Below are 24,579 nucleotides of genomic sequence, written 5' to 3' on the forward strand. Positions count from 1 at the left end.
AACACTGATTAAACTACGTGCTACAGAATGAGCTCTTCCCCTCAAGCACTCCGGTGCTTCACAGAATGACCAACAGAAAACACCAGATCTTTTCAAAACACAGCCTTCCCCACCTACCAGAAACACTTCAAGTACCATTTAACCTTAAGATGAAGAGTGCCAGGTGCTCCTCAAATAATCAATATTATTAAACGTTAAAGAGAAAACACACTGCCTTCGGTCCAGATGGAGGGGCAGCAGATTGGCATCAAGCCTGTTGATGCCTACGAGGTAGAAAATAAGACTTAAATGTTCTCCCTTTCCCTTGATGAGTGGGTTGAGCAGCACTTGAGTATCATGTGATCAGCACGCCAAGGCACAAAGCAGAGCAAGCTGGAACCAGTGGTTGAACAAGCAGGAATTACACAAAGGGTTAATCCCCTCAAGAGCTCCCCATGAGCTGCTTGGGCTTCTTCAGACCCGTGGCCAACAGGTCCTCCACAGTCCTTTTACATAAAGATCACACTGGATATGAAGTGAGCAAAAATGGCCAAAACCCAGGAATCCTGTAACCCACTGAAGTCAATACATGAGGTCAGAGGTCTTATGGTGTGTCCCCCCACCTCTGAGGGGTCCTGTGTATCACCTCTTGGTCAGCCTTTGCCAGGGCCTTTGAAGGAGAAGCAAGGCTTCCATGTGGATTACCTAAGGATGGTTTAGACAGTGAAGGAAAAGGAAGAGAAGGAAAAAGGCAGGTTGGTTCTAGTGCACCTACTTTTTAATAGTATGGCAAGAATGAAAAGCAACAAGATTGGCCCATTTCTGACCATACCAAGGAGAACTGCTTCAGGGATGGAGGAAATACAGCACTGCTCGGGGCACACCAAGGAATCATTTCAAATACAGCACTGTGTGGGTATCTGGCAGCTGCCTGGAACCTTTAGAAAGCAGCACACACACACCCACCCCAGAAATACAAACACTGATGCACACTCTATTTGCACAGAAACATCGTGGAAAATTCAATGAAAACAGCGCCCAGCCCGTGGCTGGTTTTCAGAAATAAATCCATTCTCATTGATCAGAGCTGTAATATTCATACTAAACACCTGGTTACGTTTCTAAATGGAACAACAGTTTGGCAAGCATGGCTAAAGAAGCTCTCTTCTCCCAGGCAAGACTGGATGATAAACCTTCTCCACCGTTTTCTACACTTGGGGGCAGAGAGGGGAACAGGGGCAGGGAAGAATTTTGCAAAACAATAAAATATTAACATTTTGCTTAAAGGAACAGACACCAGGAGATGTGTAGCCTAAGTTCCAGTGGCAATAAAAGGCATCAAGTTTATGGATGAGATGGTATAGGAAGCAAATAAAACATGATTACAAGAGGACACTGTTAGCAGACAACACCAACTTGAGAAGCATGGGGTGGGTACATATCTCACAAGTTCAGGGTGATGTTCTGCCCAAATCTAGCACTAAAACAACACAGACTTGTCTTGAAGCCTTCCAGCCAGGTATCAATATTTAAAGCTGCATCCAAAGCAGCTGAGTCTTTCCTTGACACCACCTCTAACAAACAAATGGCCATCTGGTCCCAGCTTTGCAGCAAAACCCAATTGAGGGCTCAATTTCAACTTGGCTCCATTTTTTTCCATTCAAGTTTGCAGGTCATAAGCAGAGCCATTTAGTCTGGTGAAGAGACAACCTGTGTGTTCAAAGTCATCACAATATTCGTTACAACTGACAGGCACAGATTAGAGCCTGCAATTTTTGTGATCTAACTGCTGTGAGATACTCCGGGCTCCAATTATATCTTAGTCAGTACCATAAAAAGGATAGATGGGACATATAACAACACATAATGAAACATGTCAAGTTTTACCTAGAACTGCCCATTATTTTTTAAAAAGCTGACAGGTTAATAAAGCATAATTCATAAGGGCAGAGTTTATTTGCTATAGCTTTCAGCAATTTTGCTGAGGTTCAGGCAGTAATTATACAACACACAGATGCCTTGATAACATCTAGAATTGTGTTGATGAGACAGGCGACCATCTGAGAATGACTATTTCTGAAACACATGTTCTCAAAGCATATTCTTCCTCATTTTGCAGCTGCTCAGAGAGACATCTCTATGCAGCCAAATGCTTATCTCTCACCAAAGTAGTAAGAAGATGCCTCCAGAACAGCTTTTGCAGTTTAAAATGTTTAGGTATTTTCAAGATATTTTTTTTTTTAGTTGGAGCTCTACACCAAATGTGTAAGTTCCTAAATTAATTTCCCATGCATCATTTCTGTGTCTAAACATTGACTAAAAGAGGCAGAAGCCTGTTCTACAATAGCTGAAGGTGTTGATGTACACAGTTGGTACAGAGTAAGGATGTTTCATCCAGCCTGTCACTCGTGCAATTCTTATCTGCTCATGTGATGGAGAGCCTCCTGCTGCTCTAAAAAAGCTCTAAGCCAGGAATAGGATCTTGCAATCAGAAAACTCATTTGCAGAGATTAGCAGAATCTCTAGGAAAGGAGAAAACTGCTGAATTGTCCTACTAGGCAAAATTTTTGATCCACTTCCTTCTGTGAGGTTGATGTAAACTGATGACTGTCAGTAGGCAGTGACTGTCGGGTACTCCTTGCCTAAGACACTGACTTTCTGGTAACTATCAACATCATCTCGACCTTTTCAGAGTACTCCCAAATGAATCCAACAACCCCACAAATCTCCAGGAAATTACTGAACTTTTTGGCCAGAAAAATGACCAAACTGAAGGTTCAACCTGATATTTTGAGAGCAATAAACACCTACACCTTAAGTTAAAATCAGTGGAAGCTGAAGGAGTGAAGTATCACTGAAAATGAAGCCCCAAACAATCCTCTGGAAGCTGGAGGAGCAAACTATGATCTTCAGTTGTCAGGCTATTTCCCTCTCTAGAAGGCTGTGCCTTTTTCTTTTCATGAAGCCAATTCTGCATATCTGTGATGCCTCTCTGAATTCAGAGGCACTATAAAAAAAAAAATAGCTGTAGGACTGGTACCAGGTCTCACTTACCAAGGCAGCATGGAAATTACTTTCCTTAGATGGAATGAGACAGAAATTTGTGTTCCTCCTTGCCACAAGACAATGAAAAGTAACCTCCTGCTACAGCTCAGAGCTCCAGGTGCTCCTGTTCTACTCCACCTCTCCAATTCAAGCCAGGAATAGCGAAGGGACTATGGATGTAAAACCAGAGCTCTTTCTTCAATTGAATTTGTCAGTGCTGCTTCTGTCTCCTAGAGCTTCAGAGAACTTCAAAACCAACCCCAAAGCAGAGAAATACTTGATCACCCCAAAACAGGCCTGTACCCCAGTGGAGACTTAAATACTACCCACATAGCATCACTAGATATTTCACTCTCCCCCTCATCTACTAACTTTACCACGGCCATTACACTACACCCCTAATCCAGAACAGACAGCTCTAAGCCATTAGCTAAATTTATTAGCACCAGCCCCATCCTGGTACTTTGATGACATCATTTTGCTTTCACAAATTTAAACAATCTCCTCTCCTCCAAGAGCAGAAAGTCACCCTTTCCTACTTACATGAGAATCAGAGCTCCTGCCATTATTATGTGCATAAAAGAATTGAAATTAAGACTGTGCCTTCTCCCCAAGCTTCTTGTAGTACAAATAAGCATCAATTTTTGCTCATTGCTTTCTGGTTGGAGTACACCTTTGGGTCCTTACAGACATACACAAGTACCTTTGCCCCTTGAAAAGGGAAGGGCATAACAACTGTAGATAAAAGTGAGGGGTTTGTACACACAGTATTACTTCAAATACAATAATGCTTTTATGCTCTCATTATCTGCTATTACAGTAAAAAGATCTTCCACAAATAAGCATCCTAGATTATCTTCATCTAAGGACACGGACAATGAAGGACCCAGGGCCCAAGGATGTTGCTTCTAATTATACCAAAATCATTTTCTCCCTAATAGCACTGTTAGAATCCCCTTTGCTGTGCCTGAGCCCTTGGCAGAGAGCTGTGAAGCACAGGATTTTTCCTTTATAAGCTTCTCCAATACTTGCCTACCAAGTGCTTTCAAAATTAGCTTCCAACTTGAAAAGGCCGAGGAGAGACAGGCAGAGACCCAGGCAAGTGGGAAGAAATGGCAAAGCTGTCACTTTTTTTTTGGTGGCTTGTCCTGATCACTTGACAGGAAAACGTGATGCTTGTGCTTTGTGGGGAAGCACAGATTAGCTCCAATTGCTCTGGTCACACCAACATCTATCAGCAGGGAGATTTCTTGTTAGAAAGCCCGGTGTGGCCTCACAGAAGCAGAGAAATAAAAGAGGACAGGGAGAGTAGAAAGATGATCTTTCCTGACAGATGCTGTACCTGGCCAAACATGTGTACTCACAGCTGGCCAGAACTCAACCAAACAGTCACAAACATAAGCAGAAGGACAAAATTTTAAGTTAGGCAAGTCTGAATTAAGACACTACTCATTGGTGTTAACTTTTCCTCACATTTAACCCTTTCAAATGTGATCACTGAAACAGAAGGGGGGCACCACAACATTAATTTGGACATTTGCTACTATTGCTCTGTACCATAAAGGCTTCTAAAATCTGTGCTGAGACTCCATTTGTCTCTAATTGGCTTTTTATAAAGGCAAATCGCAGGCAAATCATGGTAAAAGTAAAGGATAAAATGTTCCAGCCCAGTTTTATCCACCAAAACCCCAATACACCTTGAAAAGACCTTTGTGAATTGAAATGCAGGTTATGTAGATCTGCAGGCTTTATTACAATAATTTCTATGTAAACAGTACACTTTTAGAGACAATTACTGAAGAAGGGGAATGTTAAACTGAGGACAGGAGCTCTGCTTGCAGCTGGGCTTTGCAAAACTGGACACCTCGTTAACATGCTAATAAATGCATGTTTACCTGGCAGATCAGCTCTTTCACATGCATGGCAGGAGTGGGGAGCACTGATGAAGAGGCTGATAACTTATGAGGTGAATGTTCAACTCCTGCTGCACTTAAGCAAACAGAAAACACTCCTGACTTCCACCAACAGAGGAGGAAGTGTATTGAAAACATTTAAGACCCACCTTAAGTAGAAAGTAATCATTAAAGCTGCGGTTTTCTAGGTGGAATTACCAGCTGGGAACTGTAGTGACAGGACAAGGGGGAAATGGCTTCAAACTGACAGAGGGCAGGGTTAGATGGGATATTGGGAAGAAATTCTTCCCTGTGAGGGTGGTGAGGCCCTGGCACAGGTTGCCCAGAGGAGCTGTGGCTGCCCCATCCCTGCAAGTGTCCAAGGCCTGGGCTTGGAGCAACTTGGTCTAATGGAATGTGTCCCATGTCCTGTCCATGACAGGGGGATAGAAAGGGGTGAGCTTTAAGGTCTCTTCCAATCCAAACCAATTCTATGATTCTATGACTCCCAGATGGAATTGAGAAACACCAATTTCTTTTGAAACAGCATTTTAAAGCGTTTTAGAAGGGGGAGCAGCTTACAAGGTTTAATGCTTATGAAAAATTAATTTATCATTTCAAAGCAAATCATGCAAAGCTCTGTCCAGAGCTCTAGCAGCCCATCTGTGAGAGCTGATCCCCACTGACTAGGAAAGGAACTCTTAAGCTCTTGCTGTTTAATAACTCTGATTTGATATTGTAAACACATTACAGATAAAATCTCGTTCATTAGGGATGAAGAATACTACATCTCACTCAGTGCTATCCTCTTCTTTAGGAGCTTCCTATTTCTTCCTAGAAGAGGAACATTTTTCTACCACCATGGGGTAAAGGGCTTGTCTTAAGGGTTCTCCAAAAGTGCTTTGTCAAATGGACCCCCGAGTGTGGAAAGCTGAGAGCTGTTCCCAGCACTCCCACTCAGTCCACCATCCAACTCCTTTAAGCCCCAAAAAACACAGGGCACATGGTTAAAGCAGGAAGCTTCTTGTGCACAGCCTTTAACATTCAGAGCTACAGGTAAAACAGCAGCAGGCATTTTCCAACCGCTGCTTTTTTACTGACAGCCTCATTTTTGAAATAAAAATACATGCTGTTCTTTTGAAGGGCCCCAAGGCTTTAACTCAACAAGTTTAACTAATGTTAAAACACATTCTGCTTTGTTTAGAGTCCTGGAAAATGCTAGCTGAGAGAATATTACACAAAAAATGTGAAGCAAGAGATCTTAATCCAAACAAAGCCTCTCCTTCTCTAAGATCCGAAAATTCAGTAGCACCTTGACACATTACCACGACAACTACAATACTGAAGGCAGCTGAGGAATCAGCTCCTTGAAATATCACATTTTTGTTCCTCCAAGGGAATACACAGAGGATAAAAGCCTTCTGCACAGAGATTGAAAAAGAATAATACCTTTGGCATCATCAGAGCCTGAAGCCAATAGCTTTGGGTCCATCAAGTTAAAGTCAACACTCCAGCACCTTTTCTCATGCTCCTGTTTGGAGAAACGAGAAAAATATTGCAAGATAGTGAGTTGTAATATGATAAAACAGGAAAGGAAAACACACATGTTGTTTGGTACAAATTGCCAGTGGAGTCCTGGACAGAGCAGCTTATTGTGTTTAGTAATTTCTCAAAAAAACATCTTTTCTCCCAATCAAACCAAACCTTGCAGTATCCTAGATGTGCCAGGAAAGCAGAAAACAGTAGAATAGCTTTTTTAAAAACCAAAAACTGATTTAATTTTTACTTGAAAGAAAAAATAAGTTTCAGGAGATATATATTGAAAACCTGGTTTTGGAGCATGATGTGACTTGGCTGTGGTTCCACCCTGTGCTGCTCCTTTTTCTAGAAGAGCATAGTTGTATCTTCCAATAGTAATAAGCAACTTAATACATATATCTCCCAATATTGATAAGATGTCCATTTCAAACACCTCCTCTCTGAAAGTCCAGCAAATCCTCACCTTCCTGTTGAGCTAATAAATGAATCTTCTGGAGTCTAATCCTCTGTTTTTCCACTCAAACAAATATTCTTAAAAAAATATTCTTAAAAGACTGCACACTCTTCCCCAAAACACAGAAGTGCTGTAATTGCTATGCTGGCACATCCCACATGGAAGCAGAACACTGCATTGAATAAAACCTGAAATTCAGTCTACTCTTTGTTTAAAGACTTCACACAGGCTTGCAAGACAAAAAGCTCACCAGGATGAAACCCTAAAGGGTTTCAATACATGCAAAACAGATGTCAGCATGCAACCTCTGTGCAAATCCAAATAAGAAATTCAAGTAATCTGATAGGAAGCAAAATGAGTTTGTTTTAATGTAAGCAACAGCTGGTCCTCTCTAGGTTCATTATTCAGCCTCATAAAGAAATGCAAAATGTATTTGAGGGGAAAGCAGACAAGATTTATTTTGTCCAGTATAATTTCTTTTTTATTGAGATATACAAAGGACTAGTGAAAACAAGCATTATAAAAATGGCTAAAACAGAATGAAAAAGTAAACAGAGGCTTAAATAGGAACTAAAACTTATGTTGAACTGTCAGAGAGGGGAAACTAAAGGTTGGTCTGCAGTTAATTCGTTATCACTGACTGGTTTCAATGGACTATGTTACCTTCACAACAGCCTGCAGCACTTCCAGCCTCTCCCCAAATGCCACACCCCTCTTCCAACCTCCTTGTTCTGGTCACAAGCCTCTCAGGAACCATTACACAGAAACACAGTGTTCAAGTGCCATGAAGAGACAAAATGCCAGAAGCTTCTCCTGAGGCAGGTCTCTGTGTGGAGCTGAGCCCGCCTGTGTGCTGAGGGCTGTGCAGGGGAGGAAGGGTTCTGCCCACGCTCCCTTCTCCCAGCCTCGCCACTCAAGTCTGCATTTTGCACTTCTGCTGTAGGAGCACCTGCATCAGCAACCACTGCAGGGCTTCACAAAAGGCTTTTGACAAAGACTGAAGTGGAACAGGTATGGAGAGACAGAGGTTTCTAAAGAGAGGCGGGAGAGCTTCCAGACACTCATTTTTCCGTGTGCAGATTCCCCGCCTGAAAGCAGCAGCGAGAAAATGTCAGCTGCCTCATGCCTGTGACAGGAACACAGAACTGCCTCCCTCAGAGGGCTACAGCTCAATAAAGCTGTGTGGATGAGGCATTTACCAAATGGGAAGAGCATCCATTCCCCCCTGCGGAACAGAAAAGCCTATTGCTGGACCAGGAGCAGAAACTCTGAATGCTGCTCCCCCAGTCAGTGCTCAGGTTACCTGGTAGACCTTGGATCTTTGTCCTGTGAATCCATCCCAAAGGATGACAGTGCCTTCATAGTCACTGCTGGCGAGCAGGTTCTTGTGGTAACTACTCCAGCTGATACAGCTGAAAGAGAAAAGAGCCCTGCTCAGTCTCGCAGTAAATCATAACTTACAACCCCAAAATCACTCTTGCATTACATCAGGCAATAAGGATCTTTGCAAAGCCCACGGCGCTTGATCAAGGCATCCCACTGAAATACAAAGGACAGGAAAAAACAAAACCCACCAGAAATAAAACAAGCCTTCCTCCACAAACTGAAAGAAGAGACACTGCCCCCTCGATGTGAAGTGATAGGGTTTAGGATCTTTTAGAAGTGCATTTATCTCTAACACTGATTGTCTTGCTATTTGAATTCCACACAAATTCTAAGAGTTTAAGGTTTGACTTCTTAACCTCTTACCAATAGCTACCACTATCAATATTACTATACACTACTATTATTATTACCATAAAGATAAGAATTTACCTAACAGCAGGTATATCTGTAAAACACAGCAGCATGGACGGTAAATCAACCTCTCCCCTGGCACATATCTAACGTTCTATACATGCACCTATTGCAAATGAATGTTTGACCTCTGAGAAACTACTTCCAGCTTTCTGTAAACGATAAAAAAACCCTCCTTTTTAGCCAGAAGGAAACAGCAGTGAGTATTTTAGGAAACGTTTCTGATCAAGAACTGCAAAATATATCACACAGGTTTATATTTTAAACTGAATTAAGTGGCTGTGCAAAACTAAACGATGATTCCACTGACAAACTCTAACCATCAGCAGAGAAAACAAGAACAGTGACACTGCCAAGTCACACTCGTGGCATTCTGGCACTGTGCCTCCACTCTCACTCCCAAAAAATGTGACAGAGGTAAGAAAATTTGTAATACTTGTTCACCAATATTTGGACCATCTGGCAAAGAAGTGAGCCAGTTGCTATCAGCTATGGTGCACGTAGCAGAAGCTGAACTGACAGATCCAATTCGTGCCCATCCTCAAACAGCTCTGACACAGATAACTAGATTACTGTAGCCTTGAGGCCAAGTTTTAACCAACAATATAAACTAAAAGTCCGTGATTCTTTAACTTAGTACTGCTTTGATCAGTGCAGCTACACACTGAAATATGATGTAGGTACATGGATACTGACTTAGGAGTATTATACCTTGACAAATTCTTGGTTCCACTACACACTTGCATCCTGTTTTCCTTAGTAATTTACACACAGAAGGGGAAAAGTACTTTTCCTTTCTTAAGGTAGTTAAGTATAAATATTTATTTTCGAATTACATAAATAACAGCAAGCAGCATTGGCATTCTGCTTCTGACTACGGTCACACTTATCAGCATCCTTTGGTTTTAAAACTTTACATTCAGAAAGTTAAAATTTTATTTACCTCGTATAAGTCATCATCTTTAACCACAGCTGCTCAGAGGATGTTAGAGGTGACACAGCTCAGGCAATGCTTTCCCTGGCTTCACCTCTTCCACAACATGTCATTAATGAGAAAATGTTAGTGTGCCTAGCCCCTGTAGGCACAAGGGCTGTCCACAAATGTATCATCAAGGGGCTATCATTACTCCAGCTCTACTGTTGTTAGGTACCCACACAGAAAAGCAGGTCTTGACAGCCTATGATTTACCAAAAGCCTCATTCTGAGAGGCTTAAGTGGCTCCCTGAGGACCAAGTGAAGCTGGCAGGCACTGCCCACCAGAGCTGTGAGGTGAAGGTTGCAGCAGCCCAGAGATAACCACATCTGATGCCTGGAGTCCTGTTTCCAGGTGGAGCAGTCCCTGGTGGAAGCAAAACCAGCTCAGAGCCCTAGAGCTACAACAGTGAGCTGTGGGCTGGGAGCAGACTCCAGCTAATGGCAGGGGGGTAGACACTGCACTAGACCTTTACCAGTTCAAACCTGCTCCCTACCAGCTTATCTCCTCTCAAGTCAGGGCTTCAAGGAGCTTAAGGAAAAAAGGAAATAATCTGTAAGTGCAGCCATCACACAAAAGCAGGAAGAATACAGCCCAGAGCCAGATCTTAGCAGGCATTCTGGGTGGCTTTGAGAGTATATCAGGCAGCATTAGCCAGTGGAGAGGGTCCTAGAGAAAGGCTGATGTGCTGGTGGCACCTTGGCTGGTCAGAGGATGGATGATCTCTGCTAGTGGAGCACAAGATCCCCATCTGATTGGCACAGGAGAGCTGGGTATTGCCAGCTGAAGTATGAAGAGGATAATCACATAACCACATCTTGTCAAACAAGAAATCACCCCAGACGATGAAAATTAGAAATAACTGAGGAGGCAGAAAGATGTAAAGGACAGAGTTTAACAGTTCTGCTCAAGATGTGATAGATTTAATAAGTGTCAGGTTTGTAGGGACAGGTAATACTTTACTAGCTCAGTCAATACAGATGGAGAAAAATGAAGGGTTTCTGTGTCCAAAAGCATGTCCATTAGGTCTGGCACAGCAAAAATCCCACTGCAGCCTGATGGTGTTAACAAGGGGTTAACACTCATTTGGAAAGAATTTGTAGATAGATTGAGAGGGGAAAACAGGAACTGACAGGTGAAAAATGTTTAGGGATTTGCAGCCACTAAGTGCTTCAATTAACACCTTTTAAGTCACACACACCATAAATCTTTCATTTTTAAGTAATATGATTAGGGGATCATAGTAAGACAAAAATCAACTCTTTTCCAGTTCTCTGCCATAATTCCCCCCTCATCACCACCCAACTCTTTGAAAGGTCTGAAACCAGAGCTTTCTCCTTAACATTGCAATACCTAACTTAAATTCTGTAAAGTAACCTTTGTAGAGCACAATTTAGGGTTGATCAGATGGAGGGGAGCTCCCCCTCCAGGTAAAGGATGCCTTTTTTTTGAAGTTTGACTGTCCTTTCATAGAAATCATAGAATGCTTTGGGTTGGAAAGGACCTTACAGAGGGGCAGGGACACCTTCTACTAGACCAGGTTGCTCCAAGCTCCATCCAACCTGGCCCTGAACACTTCCAGGGATGGAGCAGCCACAGCTTCTCTGGGCAACCTGTGCCAGGGCCTCATCACCCTCTGAGTAAAGAGCTTCCTAATATCTAATCTAAATCTCTCCTCTTTTAGCTTGAAACTGTCCCCCCTTGTCCTACCACTACTTGTGCCTCTAAAAAGTCACACCATGAAAAGTCCTTTGGTTGTATCCTCTGGCAGCTGTGACAATACACACCTGGAGTCCTAGAGTTTCTCTTCCATGTGGCTTCCCAGGAACCTACAAAGGGTCGAGAACCTGCTGCCATGTTCCCCTCAAGGGAAACACTGATCTTAGTTCCATGCCCAACACAGGCAATTTTGTTGAAACTTCAAAGACATCTATTTTTTTGGGTTCCCCTGAGATGGGCAACAAATTGAACAACAGACTCAAAAAAAGGCATGTGGGAACAAGCTGGAGAAGGGGAAAGGAAAGGGCAAAGGTGAGATGAACCAAATATGCAGCTCACACATTCCTCAAACAGGTTAACCATCAAACCCTCAGAAGTTCATAAAAATAACTTTTTGTAGACAATCTTTAGATGGCCTGCAGACACATCCAGGGAGAAACTGAAGTGTGGAGGCTCTGATATATGATATAAAAATAACTACCTAGGGCTGAGAGAATGTATAATTCAGCGCTGGATTAAAAGGCGGTGTGAGATGCCATCTTTTATTTTAAATATAGCAGGTTTACTTTTTTCAGGTTTTGCTTTGTTCTTTAATCCAGAAACAGGGTGATAGTTACACCCCAGAGGTTTATCTTATCAGAAGTTGTGATAGCTTTCCTTCCCAGGGGATTATGCTGGAGAAACTCTAGTTGAAAGCTAATCACCAACCTCTGAAACACACTCCTACCCTCAGCATCTGATCCAGCCACATAGAAATCCTGACCCCGTAAAGATTTATGTGCATCCTTCATTTTATTCGGAGACACAAGTGGGCCAGCTCGGTTAACATTGTCAGTTATGCTGATGTTTATTTCATGAGCCAGTATTTTTATGGCTGAAATGTCTCAAATCCAGGATCAAGCCACCCGGTGTCAACCGCCCCTCTGGCAGTGAGAGTTAAATGAAGTTAAAGCTTTTAATAAGGCACAAACTGCTGTGGTCTGACCTGCTTCCAAGCACCAAGTGCTTCAGATCTAGTCTATCACCATGAGTCAACCAGTGACCAGTAGTTTTAGGACTGAAACGTTTTTAAGGGCTGCAAAAACATCCACCTGAAAAACAACACTAAACAAATACTTCCGAGACGTGTGGAATTAAATTACTGTTACGAATGTTTTAAAAGAAACTAATCAATTCTAAGAAAACCCTCCCAGAGGTTAAGAGACAACTACTTTTAAAGAAAAACTCCATCTTCTTGCAAAGTAAAGTAGTCATTCTAAAAACTGGAATTAATGCAAGTTGAAGGTATATTTCCTTATAACTTCTATAATACTCTCCACACTGGAAATACAGGCATCCAACACAATAAGGATTTTCAGCTCATACCTCTCCAAATAGCAGAGACTCCATGACGAAAAACACCATCTGACAAGTTTTTGCCTAATTTAAACTTAATAGTGAGAACTGGCTGCCATTTTCAAAGCTGACAGCAATACACCCATGAACTGCTATTAGGATAGAGCAATAGCACATTTGAGTTATTGACACGGAAAAATGAAAACAGTGAAATAGCAGCAGCCTCCTAAAAAAGAAAGGCTACGGAAGCTTTGCTTTCACTGTCGTTGACTAAACAGACGCAGCTGATTTTGGAGGTTTGTGGTAACATCTATCACTGAAGTACAGATGCTGCAAACACACAGTGGTGAGCATGCAGAATACTAAACATGGATTTCAAAAGCATGTTTACCCAACCACACTCGCACATCACCTATTGTAGATTAACGAGGCCTAAAGCCAATTTTTTACCTGAATGCTAGATCTCCTTATTTTTCTCCCCCCTGCGACCTATGGCAAAACAACAAATCTGCCTCTTGAATAAATCAGAGCAGAGCTGTGGCTCGCTGCTGGCCAGTCCTCTCCATCCTTTCCCAGCTCCCACATGGACGGAGCTGCAGATTAGTGCCTGCCATAGCTAGGGACACAGCAAGTCATAATTAGCTCACAGGGTGCTGTTTATAGCTACTACACAATGCCAGGATTTGTTTCTTGTACTGAAGCTATGAATCTGTAAATGGGATTTTTATGAGGATTTATGTGTCATCTTGTGTTTTTCCTGGAAGCTTATGCCACTGTTGTTCCCGGGGGACGCGATGCACATTTACCAGAAACCCGACACACCGACTTCCTCCCCGTTCTTAAAAATAGGGATGAGAAGGCTTAGCAGATGATGAAAAAAGAATGCATTTAAGAAGCAGGTGGGTGTAAAAAAGGGGGTTGGAAAAGAGGAAGAGACTCAGCTACAGCTGGTACCAGGGCTCTGCTCCAGGAAAGCCTACAATCAATTACTGCTGGCACGAAGCTCAACCTTTCAGCGGGCGCCCAGCTGGCACAGGGCAGAGCAGGGCTGGGCTGGCGCCAGCCCTGGCCCAGGCATGGGCTTCCCTTCCCGCAGCTGCTCCGGGCCAGACTTGCTCTTGGCCAGACACGAGCCCTCACAAATGCTGTCACCTGTCTGCCTTTATAAAAGCCCATCAGAGAGCTGCTGCTCCTCCGAAAGCTGAGCCACCAACATCACCACTAATGATTTATGTTCTGGCATCATCGCTCTGAACAAGGTTAACCAGGATCAATTTAACCAGGACAGGCATGTCACCAAATCCCATCTGCAGGCAGACCCCTGCATCTCTGCTGGGAAGAGAAATACCACCCACGTGCCAGAGCAGAAATATGTTTGTCTTCGATATCAGGAAGGGCGCTCGGAGGTGGAGTGAAGCCTCTTGAAGAAGCTGCACCTCCGCCCAAATTAAGATCAACAGCTTTAAGCTGAGGCTTTTTACAAAGCGCAGGCTCCACTTGTTTAGATTTTTTTTCTATTATAATACAGGCACATTTTCAGCACACTGCAATATTCCATAATGAAATTACAGCCTTCATATATAACTTCTCCCTCAAGCGACGCCACTTCAGAAGAGCAAGTTATTATGCTGCTCGACGCCGCGCCAGCGAGCCCGGCACCGGTGACTGGCAGCACAGCTAATGGATATAGCAAGGATGCATTTGACTGACAGACCAACTTTATTTGTCAAAACCAAAAGCACCTACATGCCAAAGGAAGCCTGATATAATGTGGAGGAGGCTGATGGGGAAAAAACACAATCGTATTTCTTCAAAGGAATGAGAAAAACTGGGGCAAGAAAATGAAAGAAGAGGACTCCGTCCTCCCCCGCTGAGGCAGAGTGTCAGAGGACAATGCATTTAGCATTGTCATATATACAGAAAATGTATATATGTGTGAAATTTGAGAATGAGAATAAATCTTGAATGCGAGCAGCGTCTTGTCTGGAGCACAAAGCTGATGTGAGTAACACCATTAAAGGCACTAATGTGGCTCTCACGTGGCAAAAAGGAGAACTAACAACTTCCTAATGCCTGGCAGGATCGTCAGGGTAGACCCCTATCAAATTTGAAGCAGCAAGTTTGGAAGTTGTTTCAGATGGACTGAGAAATACCAAACATACGTTGCTTTTTCCCCTTCTAATTCAGGCAAAAGGTATTGTTTGACTGCTGGATGGTTCTATTATCCTGCTCTTCTCTCCAGAAAAATGAAGCTGAACAGTGTGAACTCTGCTATGACTCAGGCAAAAATGCTGAACATTTCACCAGCCCAGCAAAACACAAGCTCCATAATCAGTACAGCTCATCAATGCAAATCCCTTTCAGGCTGTTTTTACCCATCTTGAAAGCCAGTCCCAGGGTCAGCTCCATTTACATTTTTCTCTTCATAAAATAGTGTTATGCAATTCCTGGGAATAATGAGCACGAGCGACACAGGAATGACTGATCTATCTTTGGAAATGTCTCAGCTACAAAACGAAGCGTGACTCTTATGCTCTAAAGTAGGCCCGCAAACATTATTAATCTTGTTGCATGACACTGTTTTCATGGAAGCTGGACTGTTACATAAATTTATTACTTACACTTTTGTGGGTGCTTTACTGCTTTTTAAAATGTAGAGTACCAAATAAAAACAAATGAGTTCAACAGAGATGCTGGAGACTTGTACTATAATACTGAATGGGTTTGATTGCCTGTATTATTTACTTTTGAGCTTTAACAGAATTTTTGAATTAGGATTTTTTATTTATTTAGCTGGATTCTTTCAACTGCAGTTCTGACACAGTGGTCTATATTTCACTGGTTTAGGATATCTAAAAGGATAAATCAATGGGCTGACAGTAATGATAGCAGCACTGAATGAAAAAAATGAAGCAAGGTCTTTCCCTCAGAGTTAGATATTATGAGGCCCAGCAGAATAGTACTTCAGGCAGAAAAAAATTCCTAGGCAGAAGGTGCCAACGAGGCACATTTCCTGAGGACTAGCAACCTCTCAGCAGAATGGAAAGGATCTGGTCAATGAAGAGAACAGAGTACAGAGGAATTGGTGGCAGTTATGAAGATCTGGGTACAGAGGTTACCTTGAGACAAGCTAAGACTTCACCTGGAGCACATCCACTACTTTGAGTGGGTATCCAACAGCATTTGAAAGGAACACAAAAGCAGTTCACTACCCTGGATCCCTCTCTCCTCCAGATATCTGAGCTTGTTATTACCTTGGAAGAGCCCAGCATACACAGATAACAGTGCTTGTGTCACCTAATCTCCATTGGCTCCTGTTTTCCTCCTTTCCCGTTCCATTCCCACAACAGATAAGGAAAGCAAAACAGTTACTGCACATAAAAAAAAACCAAACAAATAAAAAAGGCCCTCTGAGTTCAAATGCAAATCAGTGCCTACCTGATTTTGGAATTACAGGTCATTTCATTCTCAGGGTAGTGAATATCCACCGCATCCTGAATGACTGTACCATACTCATAGACTTTAATCTTCTTTGTCACCCCGGCGATGGCAAAGTAGTCACAGTCTCGGTCGAACTCAATACTGAGGAACAAAAGCACAGGTTGAGAACTGTGTAAAACACCACATGTACTTACTAGCAGGGTATTTTACCTCCTAAACACCTCAGTATGGCAGAGTTGAGAACAACAGTTTTCGGTTTGCAAATACCCTGTTCAGAACACCCTGATCAGGTCTGGCACAAACACCGACAGCTCGGAGTTCTTGCTCTCAGGTATCATTTTCTAATCCACTCCCTGCCAATACATCTCCAAATTTTTGGTAGCACAATTACTCTCCTGCAGCTAGGATCTTTGTTCAGGTGCTCTGGAGGTTTTCCAGTTCAGCTACACCACCTGCACTGCATGGTACCCAAATGTCAAAACTGACAGCTCTCCCCAGAAAACCACCAACATGCCACAGCATGACTGCCCATTGATTTCTCTGATGTACAGCAGCTTGGTGAACTTATAAGTGTTAATGCAGAGCAAACCAGTAATTGTGGAAAAAAACCTCCTAAATTCCCTGAGTAACAACAGGGGGTTGAAACACAGATCATCAGTGCTGTAAAAACTGTGCACGTTGGCTTCCACTTAGGGTTGCTTGTGGAAACAGAGATGCCTTCTTTCTTGACCTGCAGGGCAAGTTCGTAATAGATATCAATGAAGTTGAAAGTAAAAGCAGTTACCTTATAACAAAGTTAAGCTGCAAATGAGAAAAGCCTGAGGTTGTACATGAAATACATCTGAGAGAAAGGCAGGCAGCAGGTTATAAACAGCTAATGTCATTGCTACCTTTCCAGCTCGGAAGGGCTTGAGAGAAATCTGTTAGGCACCTAGCAGTCAGGGGAGTAATCCTGCTTCCTAGGAGCTCCTGCCTCCCTGCAGCCCATGGCACTGCAAGAAGAGGAGGATGGATGTGCTGGACACCTCCCAGAAAGGGTTTGGGGGCAGTGTTTGCCCTCAGTCTCCAGTTTTCTAAAATCAGTAACCAGCTCTCTTCAAGTCTCCTGACTAAGCAATCAATCTACTGCTTTGAGAGGTCTCTTTTGGGGTTCTTACACTCAGTAATTCATTTCAATCTCTGCTGCCCCTATTACTTCCCTCCCCATGCCCCCAGGAATCCAGAGCATTTATGAACCAGGCAGGAAGTTATTAACGGCAGCAGGGAAAACTAAGTTTACACTGATTTCACATTCAAAATCCTGGAAGCAGGAGTATTCAAGGTACCTTTCTACAATTAGAAAGCATTAAACCAATTACAAGAAGAGAGAGAGCTCTTCAGGCTGCCCCCATAGCTGTAACAGGAAGAGTTTCCTACTCCCCAACACAGCTGAGAAGTCGAAGGCACTGCAATGCTTCTAAGGGAAGATAAATTTAAACGCCAACAGAATTTTCAAGTCCACGTAAAGGAGATATCATCAGGTTATTTTTAAACTACGGAGAGGAAAGACTGTTGATAATGCAGTCTGATGGCATAAAATAATTCAATAAAGCAGCTTGAAACTTGGCCTTTTAACTCAGGCACCTAAACTTCTCCCAGGCAGTGGCAGGAGACAGTCCCACTCATGATTGCTCTCTAGAGAAGCTTGTCAAGTCCAGCCTGCAAAATCATGAGCTTCCAAAACACATGAAGGAACACGATTATGGCTGGGGAATTTAGCAACCATGCAGGCAGCTACTTAAATAAAATGGGAGAGGGAAAGAAGTCATCTAAGCAGCCAGGTTGCTCTCCCCCCTTCCCAAGATCTGCATCAGTTTAAATCACTTTTTATAAAAACAGGATGAAAACACCATTCAGGTCTGTCTTGTCTTGTCAGCTCGCCGTGTCCTGTGGAAGAATTTTATAATCTAAAGGCTCCGTAACAATACCACGGATTTACTTGTACCACAATCTTAATTGAACTGATGTCTCTGCTCCTGCTCCCTGCCCTGTGGATTCAGGTAAAGCACAACTAAACTGATGGCAGTGATTCATCTACCTGGATTCAATTTATACCCTCAGCCTTCTGCTGAAAAAAAAAAAATGTATTACAATGTCTGGTAAAAAGCCAAGTTATTAGAACAGAATAGAACCTTTCTCACCTGGGGTGGTTTTGCTTCTCTAGCATTAATTCAAAATTTTTTTTTAAATACAGACATGCTGTAGACATAACAAATGAGTATTTCAATATATCCATAAAAGTTAACACATCATTAAAGAAATAATAAAAAGCATTAAGCAATAGAATTGATTGTCAGACCTGTGACCTTCAAACAGCAAAGACACTGCAGGGAGAAAAAGGATGCAGAAAGAAACCACAACTGGTACAGACATTCATTGCTGTGAGAGAGGAAGGTAGACCCAACACACACCTGCACCTTGGCCTCCATCACCTGTGCACAGTCCTGGTACAAGTGTCCTCACTTTCTGCTAGTGATTTACAAAGAAAAATAGGAACAAACCAAATATCTAATCTAGTGCATTACATACCATATAAAACTATTCCCAATATTTGCAAAGCTCTGCTTCTGCCTGGACTAACCAGCATTAAGACAAACAGCCCACTAGCACAGCAACAGTTATTTTCATGCTTTTCCCCACTAGTCTTTTAAATACATTTAGCATTAAACCAGGCCTATTTGCATGGTATTCCTGTCACTTGCTGCTGAAGTCTTTTGTGTTGATGTAAGCGCTTGCTTACACACAAGCTTATCTATATGAAAATTCACCAGAGAACTTAGTTTTGTTCTGTCAAAAGACAGCTCAGAATGACAACATTCTGCCTTGCAGGTGACACATTTCTACAGCCCAAGTGAATTCATCATTAGCACAAAGAAAACATGCAACACAATAATAGGAAATAATAGGAAATTACCTTTTGGACCAGCACTGGTCCTTGCTCCTCAAAGATGTGCTTGTTAAAAACAATTAGCAATTGCTCCTTTTGATTTTTTTAACTTACTTTCAAACTCCACATTTCTGACCAACAAAGACTAGCTGCATTTCTATAAAGAATCTTTTGGGGACACAAGAACTCCTGGATATTTGAAAGAGCTTTTTAAATGTGCAGCAGAATTACTTGTAGAAATCAAATTTAAAGGATCTGATTGTTTTGTTCTAGGGAAAATCAAAGAGAGACATCTCCATGTCCCAAATCACTGTTTGCATTTTCCTAAGAAGTTGATGACCAACATCCCATGGAAATACTACTAAGAGCTGCTAGGAAGTAAACACATCCTCAAGGGTTCTGGTTTCCCTGTTGCTTCTCTTTATTCCCAATCTGTGAGATTACAAATCAATTGCTTTATTTTAATGCTAAAACCTGTGACCTTGGAGAGCACTCAGAGCTAACAAATGGAATTACGAAATAAATTGCTTCTGAAACATGCTTGGAAGCTTGGCTTGGTGTCGAGGGTAGAGCAGCAGGGGAGGAGTAAAGAATGAGTATTTAGCAGTTCTGCCATTGTGCAAAGCCTTGCTACATTCGCATCCTGATGGTGTGTGCAGTTGTTCTCCACATCCCAGGAGGATGAGCTGGAGTTAGGGAATGCATACAGATGGGCAACTAAATTGATTAAAGGAACAGAGCAGCTGCCTCACCATAAGGGTTATGAACAAGGCAACAGCAAGACTAGTGTTCAACAAGTCACATTAGAACCAGGAGGCACTCACCAGAAGATTGATTTGGGACAGATGAGGGTTTCCTCCCTCCCAGTTACACTTTTAAAACAACACACATTCCAGGTAGTTACTCCTGCAGGACATGAAGGTGGTAGAGTGAACTTGACAACAATAACCCATGCACAACTGGTCCAGACCAAATATTTACAGGTACATTCTGTATCTAATCCTTCAAACCAAGGGCTGCATCTACTGCACTTGCCTTTACCGGCATCACTAGTCACAACTGAAGGTCTGCAGCCAACTGCTCCTCTCCCCTTTCCATACACTCTACAATTGCTACTATAATCTCAAGTGCCTCAGCCCTGACTTGGTAACAAGATCTGTGACCGTAGGAGTTGCCATTTCCACAAAGTGGATGACTCAGTCCTCTCATGGAACTATATATATATATATATATATATATATACACATACATACATACATACATACACACACGCACATATATTTTCCTCCCTGAATATACCAAAGCCTTTCAATTCTACTTTTACCCAATCTGGTGCTGTTTCTATTTCTGTGTCTCTAACCTTAACTCATATCTTGCCATGGTCACATATTTAATTGCAACACAGATGTACTGTTCTCAGTTTTGGGGGTCTTGATGGTTGAGAGGAAGGAGAGAGGCCAACAGCAGCTTTTGCTCTTCAGTAACATTTCCCTAAAGCCTTTCTCACTCTGTTCTTCCACTCCCTGGCCTCTAAGAGATATCCTGTCACTTCTAGCAATCACAAGTCCCCCATTTTATGGCCTGGCTACCTCTTTCAATAAAGGTTAGAAATTTAGGTTACGATCCAACACCTTGGGCACCAGTGTAGATTGCTCAGCATCTAGGACCTATACAGAAATTGGTATTATTCTCACACACCTGAGAGACCATTTTTACAGCAGACTGATACTTTAAAGTAAAGCAATTAGTGTCACCAAGCATGCAAGAGCATACTAATTTGTGGTCTTTGAAAACAGAGCTATATTCAGGCATAGGAAGCTGCTATTAAAGTCCTCGAATTTTGTGTTCCATCAGCTCAAAGTCTAAATTTTGTCACACAAAACCAAAAGTTACTGAGACAAAGCATATGAAGTTTCAGTATCAAGGGACTGTTTTGCTAAAGTTGCGAGTGACCAAATAAAATGTGGTGAGTTTTGTGGGGTTTTTTGTTTGTTTTAATGAAGCAACAATTGCATTAGTTACTCCTTACTACAGAGCATCACCTAAATAAGGTCACTGCTGCTATTTCAGAGCCTTTAACCTGTGCCACAGGGACAAGGACGCACCACCACTGTAGAATATATTCCCTGACTCAAACCCCCACGCTGCCAAATGTTTTCCAAAATATAAACTGAGCAAGCATATCACAATCCCAGAGAGGTTATTGCAATCTCTAGTCAGAAAGGACCACTTAGAGAAAGCATTGATTCTCTAGACCGTTATATGGATAGATAAGTTATATGTATAAATGAGATTACCCCTCAAAGTCACTCTATCAGAGAGTGAACCACCTTCATCCTTAAAAATCACATTAATTTGACTTGAATGTGACCCCCAGGTCACCAAAAAAATCTTTGGATTTGTCCTCTCATCAAGGTAAAATTGCCTTGGCTACTCTCAGTAGATCAGATTCAAGCCTAATGGATGCCTAAGGAGAACCATGAGACAGAGGATCCCAAGTTATTTCACTCTGATTCCATTCCAGGGAGTTGTTTGGGATATTCCAGCTCCAGCAGCAGCACCAGCTGCTGTTGAATGCACCCTGGGTACCCTCCCCTGCCACTGTGCCTCCTCCAGGCTCCAAACACCTGATGAGAATTCACTCCCCTCAGCAAACCTCTATTTGGAGCATAAATATAAGACACCAGAAAGTCAGCTCTGTGTGTTGATTATCTTTTTTCCCCCCTCCACATCTGGGCAACAGACAGGGAAAGGTGTTAGAGCAGCCCATCAAAGCCAGCACTGCAAGGGAAGGACAGCCCTCAGCTCCAGGCTCCCTTGGGAAGACATTATTGCACCAGCCATGCTGCAATCATACTTTCAGGATCTTTCTTACAGCCACAGTAGCCTGAAGGTCTGTTCTGCTCCCTTTGAAGGAAGGCATAAAAAGGTACTGCATTAACAAAGTAATGTCATTAGAGCTAGTTCCAGGCCCACTTCATGCTCACAAAAACCCTTTTAAGTGTAATGAAATGCCATCAGTTCTAACAGAGACCACTTTGCAGTACGCCCGTTCCATAAAGAGCTTGTTTAAAGGAGAATATTAAGCCTGAATCCAGGAGGTTTGGCGGGCTCAGATCCATCTCACAGCTCAGAAATCAAACCCAACAGAGCTACTTTCATGCTTTGTCATCGCTGGATAAAACAGAGTCATTCTTTTTTTAAGCCCAACGAGACCATATACTATGCTATGAGATTAATTGGGCTCCTTGCAATAGCTCCCTTTTCAGAACCATGGTCCTCTCTGCTTTGCAGAGAAGTTACCATGAACCCAAATCTCCTCTAAATACAAAATCTCCCAGGAAGCCACAGCAGACTCCCAGCCTTGGCTGTAAGACTACAGCTAGAGACATCCTCTTCTGCTGCATGAGGTTTTTTCCAAACATGCATTCAGGGGAACTCGGCTTAATTAGCACTAACGATGAGAAAACCTATAGGGAACTGCTGAATTCTGCAAGCAACCAAACATAAAGCGCATTGATAAAAAGCCACTTTCCTGCGAGGCGATGCTCTTCTGCATGCTGAAGAGAAGATGACGACAATCCCAGGCTTTTTCCATGCCAGATCCAAAGAAGTACAATGAGCCAAAGCCGCTGCAAACAACTACCATGCAAGTTAATGAGGATTAGATTTAGTTTTTCCACAAACACCGTTTTAAACAAGCTGGAGTAGGGAAACGTTAACTAAAAATGCCAACGGTTAAATGCAGAATGTTTCTTATAACACTGTTTAAAATTCAAGCCAAAGGATCAGTCTGCCTGCTGCAGTATTTCGTATAACCCCAGGATCTGCCATTTCACCCAACTGGGCTGGTGCACAGCAGGTTCTGAACAGCTCTGACAGTGGCTGGAGCACAGCCCCAACCCTGCCAAATCCCACAGTGCAAGAGGTCACAAGTATCCAAGCACACTCAGCTCCTTCAAGCTTGGGAAACATTTCCAGTGCAGAATCACTGAATGTGTAAGGTTGGAAGGAACCACTGGTGGGGTCATCTGGTCCAACCTCCCTGCTCAAGCAGGGTCATCCCAGAGCACGTGGCACAGGATTGCATCCAGAGAGTTCTGGAATATCTCCAGTGAGGGAGATTCCACACCCTCTCCAGGCAATCCGTCACCCACACAGTGAAGAAGTTCTTCCTCGTGTTCAGGTGGAACAGAAGACAGCAGCATCTGCCCAAGTTGTCTAAGAAGGAAGATTGAGGGGGGAACCCTGCTCCACAACAACCTGTAAGGTTGCCTGAACATCAGTACCATCTCTTCAGGATTACACCACCAAGTAGGAAGAAGCTCAATCAGTTGTGATAGATACTGAAGCGCCTTTAAACTATAAGGCCATTCAGAAGCTTGCAAGCTTGTTTCCATACCACCACATTTATTACTACACCAACAAGGATTTTGTTTCTTGAAAAATTGAGCAAGGCAGCTGCTGACAGAGCTGAAGAGGCAGGGGAAAAACTAGATCTGAGAGAGGGACCTCCATCAGTACTGAGACTGTAAACAATGCAGTCTGCCCACAAGCTCCGTGATTCCTCCATGATTTCACAGCAGCAGCTGAAGATGTTTTTCTCCAGCTGACCACACTGCCAGAGGTCCCATTTCACAGGACAAGTCACCACCCCAAGCCTCCAACCCAGTAACTCAACCCTCCAAATTTGCCTGACGCTGCCATCAGCTCCTCTGCCAGACACCCTGCAGAGCACCAGGAGGGACAGCTGGAGACAGTAACCTCTTTAGACTCCACATCTGAATCCAACAGGCACCACAAGTCAGGGCGGCAGCTTTCCTAAATATCGAGTCCATATGCCACAGATGAGCCTTTCCAAGGAGCCAAAGGATGGGCTGGGGCAATTAACTGCAATGGTCCTGCTTGCCTGGTATTGATGGAACGAGGTTAAAACATCATTTGAAGCATTTTTCATCCAACTGACAAGTCTGTTTCAGGAGATTTGTTGTGTTGGCATTTTGAATCTTATTTCATCAGTATTTTGAATGCTATCCATAAGTACCTTTATTTTTTTCCTAAAGAATGGTTTATGCATAACCTTAATTTCAGCCTCATATAGAGAAACTTGATCTGCCTTCCATCTTCACTAGCACAAATGTATGCACACACTTGTATATAATCCTATGAGAACATAAGCATCACTTCATAACTTATTCTATGTTATTTATTACCTTATTCTACAAAACAACTATGCAGCACATAAATCCCAAACATGACTTAGAGACTGTATTTATTAATACAAATGATATTATATTAATAATCATGAGCTCAAGCCTCTTCTCCAGGCTGAGCTGCTTGTCAGGTTTATTCTCAGAAGCATTTAAGCCCACACTATACATCTTTGCATGCTTTAACACACTACCTTATTATATTTTTTCAACTACCTACCATCTAACAGACTAACTTTTCTAGTTAGCAAGGAAGGAACAAAAAAAA

General features: G+C 42.6%; 1 protein-coding gene across 1 annotated transcript in view; it reads right to left on the minus strand.

Moving 5' to 3' along the window:
• The window catches only part of COP1 (COP1, E3 ubiquitin ligase), a 123,125-nt gene that overhangs the window by 54,994 nt on the left and 43,552 nt on the right, over positions 1-24,579 (minus strand). Inside the window, exons 12-14 of the mRNA XM_027694763.1 lie at positions 16,173-16,316; positions 8,213-8,321; positions 6,366-6,447 (exon numbers count right to left, since the gene is read on the minus strand). Coding sequence (XP_027550564.1) covers positions 6,366-6,447; positions 8,213-8,321; positions 16,173-16,316 — 335 coding nt within the window. The remainder of the gene's footprint in view (positions 1-6,365; positions 6,448-8,212; positions 8,322-16,172; positions 16,317-24,579) is intronic.

Source organism: Neopelma chrysocephalum, unplaced genomic scaffold (genome assembly GCF_003984885.1).
Source record: "Neopelma chrysocephalum unplaced genomic scaffold, ASM398488v2 Primary Assembly neopelma1_98, whole genome shotgun sequence".
NCBI classification, from domain to species: Eukaryota; Metazoa; Chordata; class Aves; order Passeriformes; family Pipridae; genus Neopelma; species Neopelma chrysocephalum.